Source organism: Cetorhinus maximus, chromosome 7 (genome assembly GCF_964194155.1).
Source record: "Cetorhinus maximus chromosome 7, sCetMax3.hap1.1, whole genome shotgun sequence".
Taxonomy (NCBI): Eukaryota; Metazoa; Chordata; class Chondrichthyes; order Lamniformes; family Cetorhinidae; genus Cetorhinus; species Cetorhinus maximus.
The window spans coordinates 111,622,891-111,646,650 of NC_135885.1; the positions used below are offsets into that span (position 1 = coordinate 111,622,891).

Sequence of the window (23,760 nt, forward strand, 5' to 3'; positions counted from 1 at the left end):
AATCTGCAGGAAAGTTACAGACAGATCCAAACATTATAGAGTAGTTATAATGGGGGGCTTTAATTATCCAACTGTAGCCTGGGGCAATGGAAATGTAAAGGGCAGAGAGGGGCAAGAGTTCCTAGATTGTGTTCAGGACAATTTTCTACAGCAGTATGTGTCCAGTCCAACAAGAAAGGTTGCACTGTTCAACTTGGTTCTTGGAAATGAGGTGGGCCAAGTAGATCAAGTATCAGTGGGGAACATTTAGGAGACAGTGATCATATTATGATAAAGTTTAGGATGATGGGAGAAAAGGACAATGGGCAATCCAGAGTAAGAATGATTAACTGGGGGAAAGCCAACTTTAATGGGGCAAGAATGGAGCTGGGCCAGATAGGCTGGAACCAAAGGTTGGCAGAACTAGCTGAACGATGGGCTACCTTCAAAGAAGAAACGGTTTGGGCACAGTCAAGATATATTCCCTCAAAAGGGAAAGGTAGGGCAAACAAATCCAGAGCTCCCTGGATGAAAAAGGAGATACAAATTAAGACAAAGAAGGAAAAGTGCGCTAATGACAGGTGTCAGGTAGAAAACTGAGAACTAAGCAGAATACAGAAGGTTCGGAGGAGAGGTGAAGGAACAAATAAGAGAAGCAAAGAGGGATTATGAGAAAAGACTGGCAGCCAACATATAGTGGAATCCCAAAGTCTTCTATAGGCATATAAATAGAGGGTGGTAAAAGGAGGAGTAGGGCCAATTAGGGACCAAAAAGAGGATTTACACATGGAGGCAATGGGCATGGCTGAGGTGTTAAATGAATACTTTGCATCTGTCTTTACCAAGGAAGCAGATGCTACCAAGGCCATGGTGACAGAGGAGGAAACTCTGTTTCTAGAAGAAATCAAAATTGATATGGAGGAAGTGTTGGATAAACTGTCGGTACTTAAGGTTGACAAAGCACTAGGATCGGGTGTGATGCATCCAAGGATATTGAAGGAAGTAAGCGTGGAAATTGCAGGGGCACTGGCCATAATCTTTCAGTCTTCCCTAGACTCGGGGGAGGCACCAGAGGACTGGAGAATTGCAAACATTGCGCCCTTGTTCAAAAAGGGCTGTAAGGATAAGCCCAGCAATTACAGACCTGTCAGTTTAACTTCATTGGTGGGGAAGCTTCTAGAAACAATTATTTGGGATAGAATTAGTAGTCACATGGAAAAATGTGGGTTGATCAGGAAGAGCCAGCATGGATTTCTAAAGGGGAAATCATGTTTAGCTAACTTGCTGGAGTTTTTTGAAGAGGTAACGGAAAGGGTAGCTGAAGGTAATGTTGTTGATGTGCTGTACATGGACTTTCAAAAGGCATTCGATACAGTGCCACACAACAGACTTGTGAGAAAAGTTATTGCTCATGGAATAAAAGGGACAGTAGTAACATGAATACAAAATTATCTAAGTAATAGGAAACAGAGGGTAATAGTCAATGTATATTTTCCAGGTTGGAGGAAGGTTTGTACTGGAGTTCCCCAGGGGTCAGTATTGAGACCCTTGCTTTAGATGGTTTATAGCCTATTAGACTTAGTTGGTTTGGCCCAACTCCATGCAAAAGCAAAATACTGCAGATGCTAGAAATCAAAATGAGAAACAGAAAATGCAAAAAACACTCGGCAAGTCAGGCAACATCCGTGGAGAGTAACAAAGTTAATATTTCAGGTCAATGACCTTTTATCATTCCTCTCCTCTATCTCCAAGAAGCAAGTCTTAACCATTTCATGCACAAAAGCTGTAATGTGGAGTTGTTGTTTAACAAAACTTATACTTATCCAAAGATATTTCATAGTTTTTTATGATAGTATGTGTGTATACGTGGCCACGTGTGCATCTGAGTGCGCAAATAAATGTTTGTGTAATGTTGGAAGCAATCACATTGGTGTTCACTTCGATTTCTTTATTTTGTTGAATAATATAAACCAAAATTAAGAAGAAACAAATATTCATTGAGTTGGCTCTGATAAATAAACTAAATAAAAAGTGAAAATAATGCATTTGTGCATCTTAAATTTCTGATGTTGGGTTGGGTGATTATCCACCTATGAATATAAGTGCTCCTGTCTGCTATGGATGTTTTACCTTTTGTGGTCTCTGATTTCAATCTTTATTTTCTGTAGCTGAGATGGTTACATTCTAAGAATATAATTGCTGCCATCACTAGTCTTGTATTGATAGAAAACTGCTCAGAAACCCCTCAACTTTCCAGTTGTATAAGTACTGTTGCCCACATCTGTGTATGTGGGTAATTAACTTACTAGCAAAACTTGCATTAAGAAATTACAGTCCGGCTACAGCCAACTTCACTCCTCGCCAGACTTGTAAAATTGAAATTGACTGTGGTGAAACACATTTGCCTTCAGCTATTAATACAGCTGTGCTTTAGTGTTGAATGTTTGTGTTCAACAAAATCCTTTCAATTATGCACTTGTTTGACATCGCATTTAAGATTTTGTCTTCCTCACCCCACTAAATTTCGAGCATATTTGAAACATAAAGTATTCACTAATGCAATGCTTCACATACAAGGAAGCCTAGAAATAATTATTTTTCTTTAAAAATATACTTTGTTCTTAAAATCTGTTAAAGTACATTCCAAAGTGAATATTATAGAGTGCAATAGAATTCAACTTTTCTCCATACAACATGTTCTACTCTGAGGTGAAAGCCTAGAAATAAGGGGAATGTGGTGAATTTGGTATTAGTTTGTGGCAGCCACATGCTAGTCCGTGTGGAAAAACCTTTTGGAAACGCCATTTGCTCAGAAGTTGTGCATTTCATTCTGTGAACTAATGATTCTCTTACCACATTGCTCACTGCCTGGTGGATTGGGAATTTGCTTGTTTGAAATTTGGACCTATCAAGTAGGAACAACTAGGGCAGAATTTTTCGTGCCCACTGACATTGGACGTCATGGCAGGCGTGAGCGGACAATGGTGGGAAGGCCAAAAATCAGTTTCGCGAAGTCATGAAACCAGTTTGTAATTGTCTGTTGCACCCGTCAATGACAGGCAGCGATTCTCCTCGCTGCACATCGGGAACTTCATTGTAATACATCAGCGTACCATTATAAGTCCAACTTGCCGCAATCATCCCCCTGAAGCTGGATTGTCTGAGCATATCACGCCAACGTGTTTCACAACTGAACATAAGCAACGTGCACCTGGCGAGCTGCACTTTGCTCAGGACTTTGAGGCTTGTTTGCCTACCTTGCTTTGGGCAGTAATCATGGTCATTGGCGCCAGACTTCACAGCACCACATCACTTTTAGGGGGGCTGAAGGGCAGGTCTCTACTTACAAGACCAGCCGTAATGCGGGGTTGGCTTTTCATTGGCTGCAGAGCAATGGCTTGCTTGGGGAAGGGAGAGAAGTGGCCTCAGGCAAAGGAAGAGGCTGCAGGCTAGGGCATTATTGGCGTAGGGGGGTATCCCAGGGTGTGTATGGAGACACATGTTGATCTGTGTAAGCGACCACAAGAGGGTGAGAGCTGAGGAGGCAGTCTCCAGATGGAGATGTGAGGGTGTGTGTGAGAGAGTGACTGGTGATGTTCCTTGAGCTGGCAGTGAGTGAGATGCCGGTGAATGTGTGATGAGATTGAGAGCGTGAGAGTTTAGAGTGACCTGTCGCCTTACCCTGGCACAGATGAAATCATTCATCCTCTTTCTGCACTGGATGGCGAACCTCTTCTGTGCAGTGTTGGCACTGACCACCACTGCCACAGCCTCCCAAGCCAGACTGGTGACACTGATGGGCCTCCTGCAGCCAGGGCGGGGTTAGAGGACACATGGCGGGTTCACATGGTGTCAAGAAGGCGTTCAAGGAATGCTGCAGTCTGTGCAGCAGTCCTGGCCTGGAAGCACTGAGAGGTGTGCTTGCGGCTGAACTTTGAATATAGTGCCCGGTGTGATGAAGCGGCGAGGTGACGGCATGGCAGGCAATTCGGAGGCCACCTGCCAGCGAAACAGCGTGTTTCCCGGGAATGTATGATTAATGAGTTGGGATTGGGACGATACGGCACGAAAACCCACCATTGCGGCCAGCAGGTAAAATGTCCTTTCTTGCGCCCCTTCCACACCTAGTGCAAATGCAGGGTGATTCCACCCAATGTCTTGCACCATGCTCAGCTGTTAAGTTGTAAAACTTGCTGATGGAGAGTTTAGTAAAGAGTGTGACTAAGAGTGGCGGCAGTTACCTTCGTGAGAATATACACCCTTCTTACAGCAGCCTGCTGTGCACTTCAGTTGGGGATAAATTATGCTATTTTTACTCCTTTGTTAGACAACAGTGCTGGTGCTGCAGGTGTAATGGCTGGGTGGTTGCTGCTAAGCATGCAACTGATGATGTCATACAGATAGGTAGCAAGAGCATTGGATTGATTTTATAGAAACAAAACTTTTAATGACACCGATGAAAATGTTTACAGCTTCAATTTTCTTAATTAACCCCAGCCCAGATTTATTTTTTCAGCAAAAAGCTGTGTTCTGAATTGTTATGTAATGTGTACTTCAGTGTGATTTTCTTTAGCTTTATTTCCTCTTTTTTTCTGCAGAGACATGGTTTCTTTTTCTATCCACTTCACGGTGGCTTGCTGTTCGCTTAGATGCTCTTTGTACAGTTTTTGTTACCGCTGTTGCTTTTGGATCTATTATAATGGCAAACCGTAAGTAGGAATTCCAGCTCTTTCTTTACAATGTATTGTAATCTATCGATATAATTATAAGTGCACAGTTTTTCTATCTAGTTGAAATTCTTCAGGAAAACTGATTATTAAATTAGCTTTCCATCGTTAAAAATTGTTCTTTATTTATTTTCCATCCTGCATTCATTTTGCATTACTTAAGGAGAGGTAGCAGGTAAGTTTCTATTTAACATAGAAATACATGGAGTGTTCAAATGTTCTTCTGGTTGATGTGATCACTAACTGGGAACTTCAGCGCTATTAACCTACAAGCTTTGAACAAGATCTTGATTTCATGCCATGGTACTGACAGATTCGACCAGGCATTATATTGTGTTCATTTACAGAGGGCAGTAGGGTTTTTCTGCTTTAAAAAAACAAATTGAAGGACTAATGTCTAGAGTGCAAAACTCCAAGACTGGAAAGGATATAAGAGGAGACAAGATAACTCAGTATGTAATTAATTGGTGCAACCAAATTTGCTGTGCAATTTTTATTTAGTACTTCAAAAATGTTAAGTTTCTGCTCAGGGTGCACAGCTAGGTATCTATGCATCCTTCCTTGCACAAAACAATCATCCAAGTTATAATTGGAGGAGAAGGAAGGAATGAGGGAGAGAAGTGGATTTTATTTTCACTTAATACCCAGTCAGTACTGAATACTAGAACTCATTTTTATACTGAAATTGGACTCAGCAATCACATCCAACTGGGCAAATTATTGGAACTCTTTTTAGACTCTGCTCATTTCTTTGAATTTAATTTAATTTAAATTTATATGTTGGTGTTGCATGCATACAAAGCAAGTATGTGCCAAATGTGCAGACCTAAAGAAAAAAATCCAAGGAAATGGAAATGTAGGTAGGAAAGAGGGAGAGGATATGGTGATGGTATCATTAAGGAGTATGGGGAGCACCTGTTGTATTTAGAGTTTACATAGGCAGCTGGGAATCAGGCATGACACTGCACTTTCCTGAGCCTTCATTTCATGGCTTGCATCTCAAGTTGATCAAACTAACAAAGCAGGGCTTTCTTCCTTCAGCAATCAAGAGTTAAGTAGACTCAGAACGTTTCTACTATAGAAGCTTGTAACATGAAAGATGTGGGGCAGAATTTTACGCTCCCCTGTTTAAGGATTTGTAGGCAGGGGATGAACGTAAAATTCCTTGGTTGGGCTTCTCTCTAGGTTCCCCCCGGACACCTCTGCAATTTTATGTTGGGCGACTGAGGCCTTGCCGCAATGGAGGCCCTTAAGTGGCCAATTATTGACCACTTAAGGGCTGTTTTCCACCCAGCCTCAATGTTTAGGCTGGCAGGAGGAGTTCCAGGGTATGGGGGAAGCCCAAAAGTAAATCGGGTTCAGGTCTCAGATGGGAAGATTGGTGGGGGGGGGGTGGGAAGATGCTCCAATAGGAGCCCCCTTAAGGTCTATAACTGCGGGATCTCTCTCCTCCTCCCCCCACCACCACGTGTCTCGGTCGACACTCCAATTCCCCTCTGCTCACACCCCAGGCCTCTGCTACCCTCTCCACCCTGAGACCCCCAAAACTTACCTGCTCCTGGAATCCTGGGACTTAGGCTCTGGTAACTGACTGCAGTCTCAGCCCTGCCCATTGCAGCTTCTGGTGTTGCACAGACTAGAGGGTTGCCAGCCAACCTGAATGACTTGCATCTCTCTAAGCCGGGACTTCCTCCTGAGTGAGGAGCGGAAGTCCTGCCTCCAGCCAATAGATGCTTGTTGGAGAGTGAAATCGCTGTGGGGCAGGCAGTGTCACCAGGGATGTGTTCCCCACTGACTCTGGAGGGAAACTCCACCATCCTAAAAATCCTGGCCATGTTTATTGGTGCAATGATCATGACTCCAACCCATTTGATTGTGACATTCTAATTTACTAAAAATCATGCTTTCCTCATAGCTTATAATCGAGAGCTCAGTTTTTTTTTAGCACTTTCTGATGAGAAATTAAATAGAGCACAATAGTATTAAAATTCTTGAAATATGTTTGGAAAGCTATCATGTTCATTTAGCAACTAATACCCACCTTGGACTTGTATCTTATGTTGATAAAAGCTTATGTCAACTTTTGAACCAAATCCCTGGAATGGACATCAACCAATTACCTTCCAATTCAGGCAAAGGTGTCGCACTGGGCCCAGCTAGTGCTATTTCAGGACAAAGGAAGAAGACGCGAATTAGGAGCAAGAGTGGGCGACTTGGCCCCACAGACCTGCTCTGCCATTTGATAAGATCATGTCTGATCTGATTGTGGCCTTAACTCCAATTTCCTACCAGAAACCTTGACTTCCTTGTTGATCAAAAATCAGTCCAACTCTGCCTTGAATAAATTCAATGACCCAGCCTCCACTGATCTCTGGGGAAGAGAATTCCACAGAGTAATGATCCTCTGAGAGAAAAACAATTCTCCTCATCTCAGTCTTAAATGGGAGAATTCTCATTTTTAAACTGTGTCCCCTGATTCTAGACTCTCCCACAAGGGGAACATCCTCTCAGCATCCACCCTGTCATGTCCTCTCAGGATCTTGTATGTTTCAACAAGATCAACTCATATTCACCTGAAGTTCAATGGGCATAGGCTCAACCTGATCATATTCACCTGCTCAACCTTTCCTCATAAGATAACCCCTCCATCCATGGAATCAGTCAAGTGAACCTTCTCTGAACTACTTCTAATGTCATTATATCCTTTTTTAAGACCAAACTGTACACAGTACTCCAGATAGAATTTAACTAAGGCCCTGTATAGCTGTAGCAACACGTTTGTTTCATTTGTTCATGGGATGTGGGCATCGCCGGCCAGGCCAGCATTTATTGCCCATCGCCTAATTGCCCTTGAGAAGGTGATAGTGAGCTGCCTTCTTGAACTGCTGCAGTCCATGTGGTGTAGGTACACCCACAGTGCAGTTAGGGAATTCCAGGATTTTGACCCAGCAACAGTGAAGGAATGGCAATATAGTTCCAAGTCAGGATGGTGTGTGGCTTAGAGGGGAACTTCCAAGTAGTGGTGTTCCCATGTGTCTGCTGCCCTTGTCCTTCTAGATGGTAGTGGTCATGGGTTTGGAAGGTGCTGTCTAAGGAGGCTTGGTGAGTCACTGCAGTGCATCTTGCAGATGGTACACATTGGTGCCACTGTTCGTTGGTGGTGGGGGGAGTTAATGTTTGTTAATCAGAGTGCCAATCAAGTGGGTTGGTTTTTCCTGGATGGGGTCAAGCTTCTTGAGTGTTGTTGGGGCTGCACTCATCCAGGCAAGTAGAGGGTATTGCATTACACTCCTGTCTTCTGCCTTGGAGATGGCGGACAGGCTTTAGGGAGTTACTCACTGCAGGATTCCTAGTCTCTGACCTGCTCTTGTAGCCACAGCATTTATATGGCTAGTCCAGTTCGGTTTCTGGTCAATGGTAGCCCCCAGGATGTTACTTTTATACACGATTCCCCTTGCAATCAACACCAACATTCCATTTGCCTTCCTAATCTCTTCCTGTACCTGCATACTAACTTTTTGTGATTCTTTTTAAAAATTCTTTCACAGGACGTAGGCATTGCTGACTAGGCCAGCATTTTTATTGCCCTTCCCTAATTTCCCCTGAGAAGGTGGTAGTGAGCTGCCTTCTTGAACCGCTGTTGTCCATGTACCAGGACATCCAGATCCCTCTGTACCGTAGAGTGTCTCTCCATTCAATAGTATACTGCTTTTCTATTTCTCTCACCAAAGTGGACAAGTTCACATTTTCTCATATTGTACTCCATCGGCCAAATTTTTTCCACTCACTTAACCTATCAAAATCTCTTTGTAGATTCTTTGTTCTTTTGATAACTTACTTTCCTACCTTTCTTTGTGTCATCAGCAAATTTAGCTACCATTCATTTGGTCCCTTTATCCATCATTGATATAGATTGTGGATAGTTGAGACCCTAGCACTGATCCTTGTGGAACTCCACTAGTTACACCCTCCAACTTGAAAATGACTCACTTATGCCAACACTGTTTCCTGATTGCAAACTAATCCTCTATCCATGCTAATATGTCACTCCCTGCATCATGTATTGATGTACTATTGTGTACTATTTTGTGTAGTAACCTTTTATGTGGCACCTTATCGAATGCCTTTTGGAAATCCAAGTACACCACATCTGCAGGTTCCCCTTTATCCAAGTAGCTTGTTACTTCCTCAAATAACTCTAATCAAACATGATTTCCCTTTTCACAAAGCGATGTTGACTCTACCAGATTGTATTATTATTTTCTAAATGTCCCACTATTACCTCCTTAATAATAGATTGCATCAGTTTCCCTTTGACAAATGTTAGGCTAACTGGCTTATATTTTCCTGCCTTCTGTCTCCCTCCTTCCTGGAATAAAGGTATTACATTAACGATTTTCCAATCTGCTGGGACCTTTCCAGAATATAGGGAATTTTGGAAGATCACAACCAATGCATCTACTTTCTTGGTAGCCACTTCTTTTAAGACCCTAGGATGTGGGTAATCAGTTCCACATAACTTGTCAGCCTTTAGTTCTAATAGTTTTGCCAGTATCTTTTCTTTTGATTGTGATTGTTTTCCCTTTTTTCTCTTGATTTTTAAGAATTCTTGGGATTTTTTTTGTGTCTTCTACAGTAAAGACAGGCACAAAACACCTGTTCAACACTTCTGCCATTTCCTGAACTCCCATTCTTAATTCCCCAGTCTCACCCTCTAAGGTGTTAATGTTGAATTTGTGTTGCAATGAAGTGCTTGCTTTAAATTGGTATTTAAACCCGCCATCCCCAATTGGGGAAGGATCTGTCCAATCTTCTGACCTTCCACTAATCTTCTTCTTATTGTCCGCTTTTACTTTCAATTTGACACTATCCTTAATTTCCTTAGTTATCCACGGATGGTGCATCCTTCTCAGAGTCGTCTTTCTCAATTTAATATACAATTGTTGAATGTCATGATATATTTCCTTAAATGTCTGCCAATGTTTCTCGACCATCTTACCTTTTAAGCCATTTTTCCAGTTCACTTTAGCCAGCCCTATCTTTATTCCCTTGAAATTATCTTTATTAGTCTTAGACCCACACTTCTTGCCCTCAAACTAAATATGAAATTCTATCATGCTATGATCAGTGTTGCCTGGAGGCTCCTTTACTGTGAGGGCAGTAATTAATTCTATCTCATTGCACATTACCAGGTCAAAAATAACCTGCTCCCTGTTTGGCATTAGAAGATACTGCTCTAAGAAATTGTCCCAAATATACTCTGTGAATCCATCTTTGCCAATTCAATTTGTCCATTCTATATGATTACAATCACCTATGATTATCACAGTACCTTTCTAACAAATCCCCCATTATTTCTTCCAGTATACTCTGTCCCACAGTGTAACTACTGTTAGGGAATTTACAAGCAACTCCCACAAGTGACCTCTTAGCTTTGCTATTTCTTATCTTTACCCAATCTGAGTCAACATCTTGAAATAGTAAAATAAGGTAATCTATCACTACTGTACTAATGTTATCCTTAATTAACAGAGCTACCCCACCACCTTTTCATAGCTTCCTATCTTTCCAAAATGTCAAAAAGCCTTGAATGTTTAAATCTCAGCCTTGTTCACCATACAACCATTTCACTGAAATGGCTATCAAGTCATACATATTTATCTCTATTTGTACTGTCAATTCACCCATTTTGTTAGGAATGCTGCACGCATTCAGATACAGAGCCTTTAGTTCTGTCTTTTTACCAATCTTGCAAACTCTGGCCTTATCTGCTGGTGCGCTCTCATGTTTATATGCTTTGCCCTATCATTACCTATATCCTTGCCCAATAGCATTACCCAATCTCTAATACCTTTATCCATTCTCTTTAATTTACCACATTTGCACTCACGTGATCCCTCCACATTCCACCCTCCTCCACCACCCCCCGCCATGTACATTTAGTTTAAAGCCCTCACTACCACCTTAGTTATACAAGTTGCCAGAACACCGGTCCCAGCTCAGTTAATGTGAAGTCTGTCCCAGTAGTATAGCTTCCCTAGTACTGGTGCCAATGCTCCATGAATCAAAACCCATTTCTCTCATGCCAATCTTTGAGGCATGCATTCAACTCTCTAATTTTATTCACCCTACGCCAATTTGCTTGTGGCTCCCATAGTAATACAGGGATTATTACCTTTGTGGTCCTAGTTTTTGATTTCACCCCTAGCTGCTCATAATCCCAAAGCAGAATCTTTTTCTTGGTCCTGTATATGTCATTGTTACCCACTAGAATTGCTCCCTGGACCACGATGCCATGGTCAGTTCGCTGATCTACCCTACAATCCCTGTTCTTATCCACACAAGCTGCAAAAACCTCAAACCTGTTGGACAATTGCGAGGGCTGAGGCTCCTTCACTTCTACCTTCTTGAACCCCATACCTGCCTCACCTGGAGTCACACCCTCCCACCCCTGATCACAGACCAAGTCAGAAGGCCCTAGCCTAAGGGGTATGATCCTTCCTGGAGCAAATTGTCCAGGCAACATTTCCCTTCCATGATGCATTGCAGTGTCTTAAGCTCACACTTCAGTTTATCAACGCTGCGCCAAAGTTCCTCAAACTGCAGACACTTACTGCAACCTATCATGTTAGATTCTAGAATGCATCACCTTCTGTTTTTGCATTGTTGGTCAGCAACTTAGAGTCTGTTTCTTTATGCTATGTTTCTGGAACTACTCTTTACCGACATGAGCAACATGCCAGCTTTTGATAAACATTATTCTTTTACTCTGACTGTGTAAACTGACATTAAAATAGAAAATGCTGGAAATAATTTCTGTTTTAATTTAAGATTTCCAGCTTCTACAATACTTTGCTTTGGCATTAGTGTATGAACTGACACCTGCTTTGTTGCTGCTGTGATCCAACATTCAAACGTAGACCAGCCTACCCATCTGAAGTGGTTGAGGGTGTGGCTTGGGTGAGGTGCCTCAGTGTTAATGTTGTAACTTTCCTACCTCTTGGAGAGAGCAGATGATTGGGGAAGTTGGGGTGTGGTTTATAAATTTGATTCCAAAAACTGTTTAATATTAGTCAATCACCTATAGCATGGCTGAGAGGTTTTGCCAAGTTGCTGTTGACTGAGCCACAAATAGATGTGAATGCCCTGTCAAAAGATAATTATCAACATTCCTTTCTTCCAGGAAATTAGTTTGCCCAGATACTTAGGGCCGGATTTTTATGGAGTCGGGAAGACTCGATGGCAGGCAGGATTGTTTCTGACAGGTCCAATTTTTTCCAGATGGGGGAAGGGGGTGGGTGTGATTCATACAGCAGGGCCATTTGAACTTAGTGCTGAGTTCAAATATGCCCCATTTTGGCTGGACCAAGAATCTTAACCCACAGTGTGGGAGTCATGAATTTATGGAGTAGATGCTTGGGGAGTCGATGGTGTAACGGACAGGACTGGTCCAAAGACCCAGGGCAATGCGGGTTCAAATCCACCAGCAGATGGTGGAATTTGAATTCAAAAAATCTGGAATTAAGAAAGTCTAAGGATGACCATGAAACCGTTGTTGATTGTCATTAAAAACCCATCTGATTCACTGATGTGCTTTACGGAAAGAACTCTGCTGTCCTTGCCTGTTCTGGCCTACATGTTAAATGCCCTCTGAAAATGGCCCAGCAAGCCAGTCAGTTGTACCACAATCACTAGAAAGTCTATAAGGAACGAAACCGGACAGACCGCCTGGCATTGACTTAGGAACTGAAAATGACAATGACAAACTCAGCCCTGTTGACCCTGCAAAGTCCTCGTTACATCTAGGGGCTTGTGCAAAAAATTGCAAGAGCTGCCCCACAGACAAGTCAAGCAATAGCCTGACATAGTCATACTCACAGAATCATACCTTAAAGAAAATGTCCCAGACACCATCATCACCATCCCTGGGTATGTCCTGTCCTGGAGGCAGGACAGACCCAGCAGAGGTAGCGACAGAGTGGTATACAGTTGGGAGGGAGTTGCCATGGGAGTCCTCAACATCGACTATGGACCCTGTGACGTCTCCTGGCATCAAGTCAAACATTGGGACGGTAACCTCCTGCTAATTACCACATACTGCACCCCTCCCCCGCCCACCCACTACCACCACCACCACCCCCCACTCCATCCCCCCAGTCCCTCAGCTGAAGAATCAGTGCTTCCTCCAAGTGGTGAGGATGGCAAGAGCACAGAGTATACTCAAGGCAGAGGACTTCAATGTCCATCACCAAGAATGGCTCAGTAGCACCATTACTGACCGAGCTAGAAGTCCTAAAAGACATGGCTGCTAGACTGGGTCTGGGGCAGGTGGTGAGGGAGCCAACGTTGTTAACCTCATCCTTACCAGTTTGCCTGTCGAAGATCTATCTGTCCATGATAGTATTGGTAGGAGTGACCACTTTACAATCCTTGTGGAGACAAAGTCCCATCTTCACATTGACAATACCCTCCGTTGTGTTGTGTGGCACTGCCATTATGTTAAATGGGATAGATTTCAAACAGATCTAGCAGCTCAAGACTGGGCAACCATGAGACACTATGGGCTATCAACAGCAGCAGCTAATTGTGCTCAATCACAATCTGTAACTACATGGCCCGGCATATCCCCCATTCTACCATTACCACCAAGTCACAGGATCAACCCTGTTCAATGAAAAGTGCAGGAGGGCATGCCAGGAACAGCACCAGGCATGCCTATAAATGAGGCATCAACCTGGTGAAGCTACAACACAGGACTACTTGTATGCCAAACAGTGTAAGCAGCATGCAATAGACAGAGCTAAGCAATCTCACAACTAACAGACCAGATCTAAGCTCTGCAGTTCTGCCACATCCAGTCGTGAATGGTGGTGGACAATTCACTGGAGGAGGAGGCTCCATAAATATCCCCATCCTCAATGATGGGGGAGCCCAGCACATCAGTACAAAAGGTGCGGCTGAAGCATTTGCAACAATTTTCAGCCAGAAGCGCCGAATGATCCATCTTGGCCTCCTCCGGAGGTCCCCAGCATCATCGATGTTAGTCTTCAGCCAATTCAATTCACTTCACGTGATATCAAGAAATGGCTGAAGCCACTGGATACTGCAAAGGCCATATTTCGGCAAGAGCACTGAAGACTTGTGCTCCAGAACTTGCCACGCCCCTAACCAAGCTATTCCAGTACAGCTACAACATTGGTATCTACCTGGCCAATTAATGAAGATCAGTCTGCTCTTGATCATCAGTAACGTGATGGAAGGGATCATTAACAGTCCAATCAAATGTCACTTGCTTAGTAACAACCTGCTCACTGATACTCAGTTAGGGTTCCGCCAGGGTCACTCAGCTCGTGACCTAATTACATCCTTGGTTCGAAGATGGACAGAAGAGCTGAACTCCAGTTTGAGGTGTGAGTCACTGCCCTTGACATGAAATCAGCATTTGACCGAATGTGGCACCAAGGAGACCAAGCAAAGCTGGAGTCAATGGGAATCGGGGAAACTTCACTGCTGGTTGGAGTCATACCTAGCAAAAAGGAAGATGCCTGTGGTTGTTGGGGGTCAGTTCTGTCAGTTCCTGACATCACTGCAAGAGCTCCTCAGGGTAGTGTCCTAGGCCCAAGCATCTTCAGTTGCTTCATCAATGACCTTCCTTCCATCATAAGGTCAGAAGTGGGGATGTTCGCTGATGATTGCACAATGTTCAGCATAATCTGCAACTCTTGATTCCTGATACTAAAGCCATCCATGCCCAAATACAGCAAGACCTGGACAATATCAAGGCTTGGGCTGACAAGTGGCAAGTAACATTCACGCCGCACAAGTGCCGGGCAATGACCATCTGCACAAGAGAAAAATCTAACCATCACCCCTTGACATTCAATGGCATTACCATTGCTGAATTCCCCACTATCAACATCCTGGGGGTTACCATGGACCAGAGACTGAACTGGACTAGCCATATAAATCGTGTAGCTACAAGAGCAGGTCAGAGGCTAGGAATCCTGTGGCAAGTTACTCATCTCTTGACCCCCTCCACCCCCACCCCCCAAAGCCCGTCTACCATTTACAAGGCACAAGTCAGGAGTGTGGTGGAATACGTAGCTCCAACAACATTCAAGAAACTCAATACCATTCAGGGCAAATCAGCCTGCTTGATTGGCATACCATCCACAAACATTCATTCCCTCTACCACCAATGCACTGTGGCAGCAGCATGTATCATCCACAAGATGCACTATAGAAACTCACCAAGACTCTTCAGACAGCATCTTCCAAACCCACAGCCACTACCATCTAGAAGGGCAAGGGCAGCAGATACATGGGGAACACCACCACCTGCAAGTTCCCCTTCAAGACACACACTATCCTGTTGCTGGGTCAAAATCATGGAACTCCCCTCCTAACTGCACTGTGGGTGTACCTACACCACATGGACTGCAGCAATTCAAGAAGGCAGCCCAGCACCAACTTCTCAAGGGCAAACAGGGCTGGGCAATAAATGTTGGCCTAGCCAGCAATGCCCATACCCCATGAGCAAATATGAAAAAAAGCTCTTGAAGGGCGGATAAGGTCTGTTTAAGTGTCATGATTTTACATTTTTTAAACTCAAAAAAAAGTCTTAAGCTATCAGTGAAAGTTTAAAAAAAACACCATCTGTTGGACTGCTTTGATTGACAGGCCATTCATCTGGTCTAGATTAGAGAACATATCACCATCTGTCCATGCAGTTGCAGTAGAATTCTTCGTTGACATTTCCCAAAGGTTATTATTATGTCATTATGATAGTTAGGCTGAGTTTCAAAAGCTACAATTATCTCAGCAGGGGGTACTGAGTTCACAGTTTCATTGACAGTTTAAAGAGGCTGTTAAAGGATTGATTGTCATTGATATGGAGTCTGAATTTAAGTTTGTTTTATAAGAGATGGAACACTTGAGATTTAAATGCTTTGAATGGGTTTCATGAATGGGAGTTTTTTGCAATATCAAGTGTGCCTGAGTGAGAGTTGTATCAGATTGTTAGAAGTTTATTTTTTACATGCATGGGAGCTGTTGGAGAGTTGAGGAGGGGTGAGGGCCAGAGGGCCAAAACAGCTTCTAAAATAACTGGGAGAAAGTCCCAGAGAACAGAGGCAGGCTTTTTAATTGGCCCGCCTCGGTGCTTCCCCCCACCACCACCCCAACCCCCCTCGCACCCACCTTAACATTGCTTCTGGAGTAGTGGGCCTGACTCAATCCTGTTCCCGCCTCCCTGGGGCAAAAATTGGGCCTAACACATCCCTTTAAATTTAGGAGGCTCTGCCAAGCTGGGAAATTTCCTGACTTGAGTTACCCACCTTGGTAGCATAAATCCAGCCCTTAGTTTCCCGGTGAGGAATTATGTGGAAGATCGTGCATTCCTCTGCCCTCTAACACACTGGACATGACTTTAATTCTGTGTAAGTGGATGGGTTTTCACTGAGTTAAATTCCTGCTGATAGTCTGTCAGTACAGTAATGCTCTGCAGTACCTGTATGTTTCCTTCTCACTGCAAAGTGACATTTTAATATAGAAATTGCAAAGCAAGCATTCACAGATTTACATCCTCCAGCTGTACTTCTGTAAGTTTATACACACGTGTGCATTTATAGTCACTCATTTGCAGCACAGCCATCAATGGTTTTGTAACAAACTGCCACCGAATTTTAGGAAATTTCGAATCAGTCAAAATCCTGCAAAAAAAAAAAATCATTTCTGAGAACAAGCATTTTTTTTATTATTCATTTTATCAATTTTCTGATTATTTTCATGTGTCATATTAACACTTGCTTAAATCACTTCTTAACCGCTCTTGCAGATTTAGTTGCAGGACAAGTTGGATTGGCTCTTTCGTATGCTATCACGCTAATGGGCATGTTCCAATGGGGAGTACGACAAAGTACTGAAGTTGAAAATCTGGTAAGGATGTTCTTAAAATGTTTTATTTAATAACAAGAATCTGATGAATTAAGTGGCTGGCGGTAGAATTTCTGCTTTGGGTGCAATCACTGATTTTGTGCGACTTGTTCCATTTTCTTTGGATAACATTTATTTTTCATCACACTCTGCCACAGCCATGTGTATTGTTGGAGTTGAAAACTGCTGCTTGTCAGTGCCATTGTTCAGTTAGACCCTCCTGCCAGTTGGTGTTTTCACAGTTATTTGGAGCCATATGGGAAGAATCAGCACTCCCAGTGACAGAGAAGCCCCATTAAGGATCAATTAATGAATTGAGCTAGCTACCCAATCATTAAGAACGCCCTAGAGTATCACAGAGCTGCCTTGTTCGGGTATCAGATCACCAAATCTGCCAGAGTGTTTATTTGGTTCTAAGTTTCAATCGCCAGGCTTGTCATCTTGGAACCGACCCCAAAAAGACCCCATTTAACTCTTTCCTCTCTTCCTCACCAAAGAGGATGGTAGCTGACAACTTCTTATAATAAATTTTACGTTCATATTCATTTCTGTTTCTCTAATTAATTATTGTAAAAATGCTGTTATGAGCGCCGAACAAGCTCAACAGGGTTATTGCTTTTGAAGAACAAGCCAATCCTGAAAAAAAAACAGAAAATGCTGGAAATATGCAACAGTTCTGACAGTATCTGTGGAGAGAGAAATGGTTAATGTTTCAGGCAAGTGACCTGAAACATTAAGTCTGCTTCTCTGTCCACAGATGCTGTCTGAACCGCTGCATATTTTCAGCATTTCCTATTTTCATTTCAGATTTCCAACATCCACAATACTTTACTCTTGTAAGCCAATTCTGAAATATGCTGCAAGATTTTTACACTATTGCAGATTCGATTGTTTTCTGAAACTCAGATGAGACATTGTTGACTTGTATAACAAATCAAAATATGACACACTATAAAAGGACAGATTTTCATATCTATACGATATGATGTTGATCTGTAATAAGCAAATTTTAATAATAACTTCCAAAATTTCCTCTGCTGCTTTATTGCTGTTTTGTTTTTGCTGAAGCCTGGGGTCACGTTAATTTTCAAGAGTTTTTATTTATATGTATTCATTCATGGGATATGGGCATTGTTACCCAGGCCAGCCTTTGTTGTCCACCCCTAATTGTCCTTAAGAAGATGGTGGTAAGTTAAAACAGGATCACATTGAAAAACAGTTTGTGAAGCAGTGCCAAAGTCCTTTGCTTTGCTTTGCATGTTCTGTTGTTAGTATGGACTTCATCCTGTATTACATGTACTAACTGCATTGAATGCTGAGGTAACTTTGATGATTTGAGACAAATGCATTAGTCTACAGTCTTGATGATAATGGAAGGTAAACAAAGCAAAAACTAATGTTTCTACCTACTTGAAGTCTAATAATTTCATCCATTTGAAGGGCCTAGAAGCATTTGCATTTCACTACAGATCATGAAAAGTGCTAGAATTATATAATTCCTTGTCACCAAAAATTTTCAGATCTTTTAGTCTTCGGCCACTCTCACCCCTGTATATATATGCTGTATTATGTGTATTTTTATGCAAAATGGGTGTTAAGTGACCAGACTCATTTTATATAAAATTTTCACGGCTGGGAAGTCGATATTTTTTCCCAAGTGGATCAAGTTAAACCTTGTGTGAAAGAAAGTGGTCGAACACATTTTGCCAGTCAGATTCCTCATCGCACTTTTAAATTTTGTCTTATACTTGTAGATGACTTCAGTGGAAAGAGTACTGGACTACACTGAACTTGAAAGTGAAGCACCATGGAAATCTCACAAGCCCCCACCCAATGGCTGGCCAGACCATGGAGCTGTCGTATTTGAAAATGTCAACTTTGGCTACAGTCCAGATTGTGAGCCTGTTCTAAAGGACCTGAGTCTAGCAATCAGATCAAAAGAAAAAGTAAGCAAAATCAGCTACTGTTTAACAATTAATCACTTTGACTTCCATTGTTTGAAAAATCTGATTTTAGCCAGTTATTAGACAATTCTTACTGTTAATGTTGTGCTATCAATTTTTGAAAATAAATATCTGAACAAACTAAGAGAAAAGCCACACCACTGTACATTTCCCAAGCAGGGTTCTCCATGGGCTGGATTTTGCACGCACCTAGCTGGTGTGCTTTGGGTGGAGGAGCACATAAAATATGTAGGGTGGCTAGCCTTCCCATCCACCTCTGACCCAGTCTCCATAATATGGGGGGGTTGGGTAAGATGCCTGCCTGCCCTTGGGCCAATTACGAACCTTAAGTGGCCAATTATTGCCCACTTAAGGCCCTCAATCCACCTTCAGTGCCATTGCACTGGGCAATGGCAGGCCGGTGAGAGTGGGAATGCCGTTTCTTTTTAACAGCTTTGGTGAAAAGGCAGGAAGAGGATGGGGGTACATCATTCAGGAGTGTGCCCTGTGCACATCGGAGACACGCGTGCAAGATGTTACTCCCCCCTCCCCACTTTGTGCCTCCTTGCCTGGCCTCCAAAACCCATCCCACTAAACCCCCCTCCCTAGGGTGCCCCGCTCCCTCCCTGCCCTAAAAGCACGGGACTTACCCGGGTCTGGTGTCCATCGTCAATCTTGGTGGAACTGCTTGCAATCCCACTAGCACCCAATACTGAGTTCAGGCCAAAACAAAAAATAAAAAATACCTGGAAAAACTCAGGTCTGGCAGCATCAGCGGAGAAGAGTACAGTTGACGTTTCGAGTCCTCATGACCCTTCAACAGAACTAAGAAAAAATAGGAGATGGGTGAAATATAAGCTGGTTTAAGGGTCAGGGGGAGGGAGAAAGAGAGAGAAGGGGGGGGTGGTGGTTGTTGGGACAAGCAAGCAGTGATTGGAGGAGATAACCAAAAGATGTCACAGACAAAAGAACAAAGAGGTGTTGAAGGTGGTGATATTATCTAAAAGAATGTGCTAATTAAGAATGGAGAGCAGGACAGCCAAGGTACAGATAGCTCTAGTGGGGGTAAAAGGGCATAAAAGGTATAGATAAATGATCGGTGGAATACATTAAAAATAATGGAAATAGGTGGGAAAAGAAAAATCTTTATAAATTATTGGAAAAAACAAAAAGGAGGGGGAAGAAACGGAAAGCGGGTGGGGATGGAGGAGGGAGTTTAGGATCTAAAATTGTTTAACTCAATATTCAGTCCAGAAGGCTGTAAAGTGCCGAGTCGGAAGATGAGGTGCTGTTCCTCCAGTTTGCGTTGAGCTTCAATGGAACAATGCAGCAAGCCAAGGACAGACATGTGGGCAAGAGAGCAGGGTGGAGTGTTAAAATGGCAAGCGACAGAGAGGTCTGGGTGATGCTTGCGGACAGACTGAAGGTGTTCTGCAAAGCAGTCACCAAGTCTGCGTTTGGTCTCTCCAATATAGAGGAAACCGCATTGGGAACAACGAATGCAGTATAATAAGTTGAAGGAAATGCAAGTGAAATGCTGCTTCACTTGAAAGGAGTGTTTGGACCCTTGGACAGTGACGAGAGGGGAAGTGAAGGGGCAGGTGTTGCTTATCTTGCGTTCGCATGGGGAGGTGCTGTAGGAGGGGGTTGAGGAGTAGGGGGTGATGGAGGAGTGGACCAGGGTGTCCCGGAGGGAACGATCCTTGCAGAATGCCGCCAGGGGGGTGAAGGGAAGATGTGTTTGGTGGTGGCATCATGCTGGAGTTGGCGGAAATGGCGGAGGATGATCCTTTGAATGCGGAGGCTGGTGGGTGATAAGTGAGGACAAGGGGGACCCTATCATGTTTCTGGGAGGGAGTAGAAGGCGTGAGGGTGGATGCGCGGGAGATGGGCTGGACACGGTTGAGGGCCCTGTCAACGACCGTGGGTGGAAAACCTTGGTTAAGGAAGAAGGAGGACATATCAGAGGAACTGTTATTGAAGGTAGCATCATCAGAACAGATGCGACGAAGGCGAAGGAACTGAGAGAATGGGATGGAGTCCTTACAGGAAGCGGGGTGTGAGGAGCTGTAGTCGAGGTAGCTGTGGGAGTCGGTAGGCTTGTAATGGATATTGGTGGACAGTCTGTCACCAGAAATTGAGACAGAGAGGTCAAGGAAGGGAAGGGAAGTGTCAGTGATGGACCATGTGAAAATGATGGAGGGGTGGAGATTGGAAGCAAAATTAATAAATTTTTCCAGGTCCTGACGAGAGCATGAAGCAGCACCGAAGTAATCATCGATGTACCGGAGAAAGAGTTGTGGGAGGGGGCCGGAGTAGGACTGGAACAAGGAATGTACCACATACCCCATAAAGAGACAGGCATAGCTGGGGCCCATGTGGGTACCCATAGCCACACCTGGCCGCCAGCTCTCAAGAATGGGACTTCCTCTGAGGGGCCGAAGTCTGACCCTCAGCTTGTTAAGGCCACCCAGAGTATGTTATCACTGCGGGGCAGCCTTTTTTAAAGTCAGCCAGTTTGGAAAAGACGTTTCTTCTGGCGCGATTACTCCCACCCCTGTAATATGCGATCTCAAAAATCATTCTGAACACCCCATGACCCTGTTGGTGACCAGTTAATGGCCGGGAAATTTTGATTCCAACTTGTAATTTGCAAAGAAATCATATGAGAAAAATCTTCATTTAAGTGCTTGTGTGAGTGTTGTATCTGTGCAATGAACATTTTAAAATTAAATGCGTTCACTTTTCTTTTAAAGCAATTTAGAAACTCGGACGATCTTTCAAAATCAAGAGATTTGTGCAGAGGGTAATAATGGCTAGTCAACTGCATGACTCTGATTAGCATAACACTGAAATAATAATTCACATCCAAGCAACTAAATAAAATACACCCAGATAAATAGAACCACAGTAAAAAAGGAACCCATTCAGCCCATTGTCTCTGCTGGCTCTTTGCTAGAACAACGTTAAACTAATTCCCCCGCCATTTTCTTTCCAAAGCCCTATATAATTTTGCTGCTTCAAATATTCATCAACTTGTACTTTTAAAAGATACAATTGTTTCTGTCTCAGTCACTCCCTTGTGGCAAAGCAATCCAATAACTCTAAATAAAGTTCTCCTGACTTATGCAACTCATTAAACTATGCACAGTGCTCTAACTTATATCTTGTATGCCCTATTTATAACATCCAAAATGTTATCAATCTTTTTTTATGGCATTATCTACCTGCTCTTTCATTTTCAAATAATTACCTATTAAAACCCCAGGGGCAGGATGTTTTGGATGGCGGGGTTTTCCACCCCGAATTGGCTAAAGATGGGACTTCTGCCCCTCACTCGGAGAGCTACTGGCCAATCTGATTGGAGGCATATCCTGCAATGCAGCTCTGCGTGGATCTAAGGGCCATAGCCTTCACGAGGTCACCTCACAGAATCACAGAATTGTTTAAGCGCCGACCATTCGGCCCATTGTGTCTACGCCGGCTCTCTGAATAAGCAATTCAGCTAGTGCCATTCTCCCATCTTCTTCCCATAACCCTGCACGTTGTTCCTTTTCAGTTAAGTCTAATTCCCTTCTGAATGCATCGGTTGAACCTGCCTCCACCACACTCTCAGGCAGTGCATTCCAGACCTTAACCACTCGCTGCATGAATAAGTGTTTCCTCATGTCGCTTTTGCTTCTTTTACCAATTTATTTTAAATCAGTGTCCCCTGTATCTCTATCCTTTCACAAGCGGGAACAGTTTCTTCCTATCTACTCTGTCCATCGTTTACACTTACAATGCCCACCACTCCCAGTAGATTTGCTGGCCATCCAGAGCCTTGGACGTTCTCATTGGCCCTCTCAGAACTTAATTAGACAGAACTCCCATTATTTGATTGCCTCCTTGAAAATTTCCACCAGAGACCCAGCCCAGCCACTTCTGGGTTCCCAACCCAGTATCAGGATTGGAACCCTGGAACAAAAATTCAGCCTCCTGTTTCTAATTTTTTCTAATTCTAACCTCCCAGCCCTGCTTGCATAGTACAATGAATAATGAACAATAAATTAATTAATATTGCATACTTTTACAGGTTGGGCTTGTTGGAAGGACAGGTGCTGGGAAGAGTTCTCTAATCTCTGCCTTGTTTCGCCTTGCTGAACCAGAAGGGAAAGTCATGATTGATGGCATTGTGACCTCAGAACTAGGTTTACATGACCTGCGAAATAGCATGTCTATCATTCCTCAGGTACAGTATGAGCTGATTCAAATCAAATGTTTCCGAATATCATTAGCCTTATGGTGAGCTGGTTTAATATACTTCTGTAATCTTGATCATAATATACTAATTCTTTTATATCTAACCTTAAATTTATTGTATGGAATAAAGTTAAGAACAGCTTTTTTGCTTCTTCTGCTGTTATAAATGGTTAATGTATGGCCACCACTTTTAAGCTAAATGTAAACTTGCCTTCAGTTGATTGTCAAATGAACTAAACAATATGTGGTGCTTTTCACATCAAAACATCTCATTGTTTTTTGCCCAATTATTTTTTATTGAAGTGCAGTGGCTGTTGTATAAGCAGACTGCTTCATAATTTTGCAAAATATGTGGAGGGAACAGTGAACTAGAGATGACATAAGGATAATTTTTTTTTATGCAAAGGTTGGGATTTGGTTCATAATGCCTGATAGGATGGTGGACAGCCTTCAAAAGGAAATTAGATAAGCACATGGAGAAAATAGTTGCAGAAATATAGGGAAGGAGCATGGAAGTGGGACTAACTCGACTGCTTTTCAAAAGTCAACGCAGATGCTTTGGGCTGAATGGCCTCCTGTGTTGTACCTTTCTATGATTCCGTGTCTGCTCATTCTAAGGCACAAGCTTAATGACACATAATCCAAAGTTCTAGATGATGGTAAATTTTTTAGCTGTGGAACATATTTTCATTTGCAGTGTAGAAATTGTTTGCATTTCATTTTTAAAACAAAGTACAAGACTAATTTGTCCTTCTGTTGAGCTGGACCTTAACTAATGTTTACAGGTATTTGGCACCTTAGTCAGCTGACTCCAGTTACATTTTTTATAAATGATAATCATATTGTCTAATCATTTCTGAAATTAAATTGATTTTATTAATTAAATAAATTAATTACATTAATTTTTCGTAAGTTCTATGGAAGATGAAGTAACA

General features: G+C 42.8%; 1 protein-coding gene across 3 annotated transcripts in view; it reads left to right on the forward strand.

The window, feature by feature from the left end:
• The window catches only part of abcc4 (ATP binding cassette subfamily C member 4 (PEL blood group)), a 405,942-nt gene that overhangs the window by 294,625 nt on the left and 87,557 nt on the right, over positions 1-23,760 (forward strand). For all 3 annotated transcript variants that reach the window (XM_078545915.1, XM_078545916.1, XM_078545917.1), the window contains 4 exons: positions 4,578-4,688; positions 16,543-16,643; positions 18,395-18,586; positions 22,659-22,814. In XM_078545915.1, coding sequence (XP_078402041.1) covers positions 4,578-4,688; positions 16,543-16,643; positions 18,395-18,586; positions 22,659-22,814 — 560 coding nt within the window. The remainder of the gene's footprint in view (positions 1-4,577; positions 4,689-16,542; positions 16,644-18,394; positions 18,587-22,658; positions 22,815-23,760) is intronic.